At 37.5% G+C, this 4774-nt stretch overlaps 1 protein-coding gene across 1 annotated transcript; it reads right to left on the bottom strand.

Moving 5' to 3' along the window:
* Positions 1–1363: 1363 nt before the first annotated feature.
* Positions 1364–2260, bottom strand: LOC110115823. Its single transcript, XM_020849195.1, has 2 exons — positions 2083–2260; positions 1364–2013 (listed from the first exon to the last, which is right to left on the bottom strand). The coding sequence occupies exons 1-2, from the start codon at positions 2258–2260 to the stop codon at positions 1364–1366; spliced, it is 828 nt and encodes a 275-aa protein (XP_020704854.1).
* Between the last annotated feature and the right edge of the window lie 2514 nt (positions 2261–4774).

Consider the following 4774-nt stretch of genomic DNA (forward strand, 5'->3'; position numbering starts at 1 on the left):
TCTCACAAAATAAGTCCCAAATGAAATCATATGAAAGGCTAAGTTAGCACAATAATCTGCTAACCTATTACAATTCCTACCAACAAATTGAAAAATAACACTATTCCATTAACCCGAGCCAAAAAGATCATCATCTTCAATGCACCCACCTAATTTCTTCTCTTTGTTGTACATGTTTCGAAGAAATTGGATCACATTTTTATTGTCATAACACCTTTAGCATTGTATAGACAATTAATCAAAACTTCCTTTAAAGAACTGAATGTAAATAGCTCTACTTGTGCTAAGTCTCAATGAACAACATAAAATCCAAATGCACAGATAAACCTTCCTTTGTAGTCCCTTACAATGCATAGAATACCTGCTCCATAGTTATTCTTCAGCGAAGCATCTATATTTATTTTGTACCACTCGGGTGGAGGGGGATGCTAGAAATCTAAGAAAAGTCCATAGGACTGGCCAGCATCCCAGTAATCCAAGAGAACCTTGCTCCGTTTATCCAAACTAACAAAGCTGATCATGCTTGCAACAATAACTGATTCACTATCTTCAATCTTCCCATGTTTAGACTTATTCCTATTGCTCCAAGAGTACCATAACAAAGAGCAATACATCTTCACCATCATTGAATTCGTTTCAGACAAAGATTTCAGCTCCTCCATACAATGCTGAAAAGATTTGAATAAAGGAATAAGAAATCCCCATTTTCTCAGTTTACCAATTACCTTTAACAATTTTGAACTATTAGTGGTCACATGATCTACATTCTCAACCTCCCCATAACCTCTTGGACACAAATTACTAATAGTCAACTTCCTTTTCATCAAAAAATCTGTTGTTGGAATTGCAACTTTGCACAATCTACATATGAACAACTCCACCCGAGCATTCAAGTTCATCTTGTGAATCCATGAGTAAGGATCCACATCTGCAACCTCATTTGCATTCACTTCCCTTATCATAGCCGAAACAGACTTCCTCGACAGTATCTTTTTCAGCTCCATGAAGTTGACATCTTCTCATTGGCAAATCTGAATATTGCTAATCAAAACCACTAGGTCCTTCCCAAAAAGAGAAGTAACTTATGTATATTCCATCTGCCATCTTGAATAAAGAAGTCAAGTATAGTATTATCATCCTCAAAGTCAGCAACATAAGTGGGCCATCTGAGTAGACTTTTATCCAATATCCACACATCCTTCAATATGTTTATATTTGTACCCCTCACCACATTCCATCTAACAAGACTTCTAAGAGCCTTCCAGCCACTAGCTATGATTCTCCATGCCAAAGAACCGCCCTTTAATGCTTATTTCCTCCACTAATCTTCATCGTATATGGCCAATAGAATTCTATTTAAGAATTAATTCGATCTTTCCACCAGATTCCAGGCAAACTTAGCCCTCATTGGTTCCATGCTGGACACAGCTGAAGGTAGCCCCCATCCACCCAATGCTCTCGGTTTGCACAGCTCTTCCCAAGCCAAATAATTTAACCCATGTGTTCCATCTGGGTTATTCCAAATAAAATTCCTATAATGCTTCTCAAATTCCTTCAATATGCTTAATGGAATAAGGGAATGAGACATTAAGAATAAGGGAAGATTACAAAAAATAGTTTTTGCCGAAACTAGTTTCCCAACTAGGGAAATATATCTATTCCCCCAAGCATTTAATAACTTCAAAGACTTGTCCAATAGAATTTGAAAATCTGCTTTCCTCAATCTCCTTACAGCCATCTTGGTTCCATAATAATCCAATTCTTCTACCACCTTAATCCCCATGATCCTTGCAATCTTCTTCATCCTTCTTCTCTCAACTGTCTTACCAATGATCATAGCAAATTTTTTATGATTCAACCTCTCTCCCGTCCAGCCACAATAATCACTTAAAATGCTCTTCACCTTCTTAATACTCTTCAACTTTGCATCAGAAAGTAAAAGGACATCATCTGCACATAGCAAATGTGATACCTTTTGAACCCTTAGAGCAATCTTGATGCCTAAGTCCTTGCCTTCATGGAAAAAGACATTAGAGAGCAATTGGGAACACATGATAAAAAGAAAGGGTGAGAGTGGACAACCTTGATGGAAACCACTCTTCCCCATAATCCATTTGGAGAGTCCTCCATCAATTATGACAGAAAACCTTGGCTCCATAATGCATTCCATCACCAAATTCATGAACTTCTCTAGAAAGCCCATTCTGCTCATCATCTCATAAAGAGTCTTCCAACACATGTTGTCATAGGCTTGCTCCATGCCAATTTGATAGCTACCATACCTACACCTTATTTATAAATCCTGATCTTATTTAACAACTTCTGAGCCAGCAATAAATGATTTGATATACTCCTCCCTTTAACAAAAGAAACCTGCACTTCTGAGATAACATTGGGAATAACCCAAAATAGCATGCTCAACAAAACCTTAGCCACAATTTTATCAATAGAGTTACACAAGATTATAGGATGAAAACTAGTAGGAGAGACCGGGTTACTTATTTTAGGAATAAGAACAACAAGTGCGTCCTTCCATTCCCTGCGCATTTTACTAGTAACAAAGAGTCTTCTTACTATTTTGCACACATTATTCACTTTAATACTCCAATAAGTTTTGAAAAAAGAATACGTTATGCCATCATAACTAGGGGCTTTGTTACTACCTAGCCCTTTGATTACCTCCAATATCTCCAAATCCAAAATGTCTACATTCAAACCTCTTCTATCTGCATCATCCAAAAATGCTATCAAGACCGTCCAGTTATCCACACAGCAACACCTTTCTTTCCACTTATCCTGGAAGAAATTGAAGAATACAACCTGCAACTCCTAAAGCTTCTCGGTGAGATCTCCATTTGAATTTCTAACTTAAGAAATCCATTTCCCACTTCTCATAATATTTGCAAAATAATAAAAAAATTTAGTATTAGCGTCCCCATCCTCAATCTACTTCGCCTTTGCTCTTTGCTTCCACCAAGTATTCAACCGGGCAAGAATCACATTATGCTCCTTGACTTTTGATCTCAAAACCCAAAGCTTCTCTTCAATTAACCAACCCATACTATATTCTTCTTCTTGAATCTAAAATATTTCCTCTTTCAGTTTCTCCTTCTCCTTAGAGAAATTCTTTACTTTAGCCTTTCCCCAATAATTTAAATCCTTCAAAGCTTTCTTACATTTTTTATTAAGGATTTCCATATCATCTCCTTCAAATTATTTACTCCATACTTTAGCTATAATATGTGCCGAAGCTTTATATGATATCCAAACATCTTCAAACTTTAGAATCCCTCTTCTTCTTCTAGATGACTCAAAAAATTTCAGCACTATTGGATAATGGTCTGAAGCTACTCTAGCTAAGTGTCTCATCATTGCTACCTGAATACAATTGATACCCAAGGAATTGAGAAAACACTTGTCCAACCTCTCAAGAATTTGGCCTCCTCCCATTTATTGTTACATCAAGTGAACCTTGGTCCAACAAACCCCACTTCATGCAATTCATTCCCATTTATAAAATCAACCATCTCCTTAGGACCTTGTGAGAACACAATCTTCCTTCCACCTCTCTTGTCCTCTTGAGAGAATATACAGTTGAAAACCCCCCCCCCCCCCCCAATGATCAAAGGGGCCTTTTTATTAGCCACTTCTTTTATACTACCCCATAACCCTCTCCTCCTCACAACCTCCTTACTCCCATAGATAGTAGCAATCATCCACACCCCTTTATTAAAAATATTAAGGTCCCCAATGACACACAATTCTGACTTCTTTAGTACTAAAGAAGAGGCCAAATCTGATCTCCACAATACCATAATACCTCCATATAAACCATTTGACGGTAGAAGAAAGAAATCCCAATCAGGCCCCATAACTTTCTCAAAGGAAACTTTGTCAAAAGTATTGATCTTAGTTTCCACCAACCCCACAAACAGAATACCATGATATTTAATAAAATCCCTAAGATATAAAGAGGCCTCTTTTTTCTTGGCCCCTATACAATTCCAAAAGGCTAAGGAATTCATTAATTCAATCTAGGGGATGAGGCCCCTTCCCTCCTTTTCCTCCCACCACCATCCAAATTCCCACAACGGGTAATATATTCTTGATTGGCCCAAGCAACCTTAGCTCTTTTGCAAGCTTCACCTTATTCACCTCCCCAACAGCACCACCATACCTAGCCAAACCACTTCCTAATCTATTCCTGTCATAACCCTCTACACAACTCATCTCCATTGTCTTTCCAACAATACCTCCTTCATATCCAGCCATACCAATCTCCTCTTCTATCACATCTTCCTTCATCATATCACCATTAACCATATTCAAAATATCAAATTTATTAACTGAATTTGATATACAAGAAAAATTAGGTTTAGTGATCATTCCAAATTCTCCAACATAATTGTTTTCACATTTGTTAAGAGGCCCTTCCTTTTCCTCACCAGAAAGCTCCATTCTCCTTCTCCATGTACCGATCACCTTCCAATATGCATTCACCTTCTAAATTTTCAGCATCAGCATTCAAAACCTCTTGATTATGATGAGAAGAAACCTCCCTGATTCTAGAAACTAGTTCAGTCCAGTCCTCCTGGATAGCCAAGAGAGGTTTTGCAATCTTCTTTATATATCTCAAATTACTTGACTTCACAACATTGCTTCTTTGATTTTCTCTTTCCCTTTCTTATGGTTGACAAGAATCCACTGCCCATATGAAGGATCTTTCACCACCTCATGCCTACTTCCCACTTCAACTCCATTATTACTCTTATAA

Source organism: Dendrobium catenatum, unplaced genomic scaffold (assembly GCF_001605985.2).
Source record: "Dendrobium catenatum unplaced genomic scaffold, ASM160598v2 fragScaff_scaffold_1299, whole genome shotgun sequence".
Lineage (NCBI taxonomy): Eukaryota > Viridiplantae > Streptophyta > Magnoliopsida > Asparagales > Orchidaceae > Dendrobium > Dendrobium catenatum.

Excerpts from the sequence above, each read along its gene's own strand:
- LOC110115823 (XM_020849195.1), bottom strand. The coding sequence starts at position 2,260 with ATGGAGCAAGCCTATGACAACATGTGTTGGAAGACTCTTTATGAGATG. Across the intron at positions 2,014-2,082 it reads GAAGAGTGGTTTCCATCAAG|GCAAGGACTTAGGCATCAAG; the intron begins GTTGTCCACTCT and ends TTTTCCATGAAG.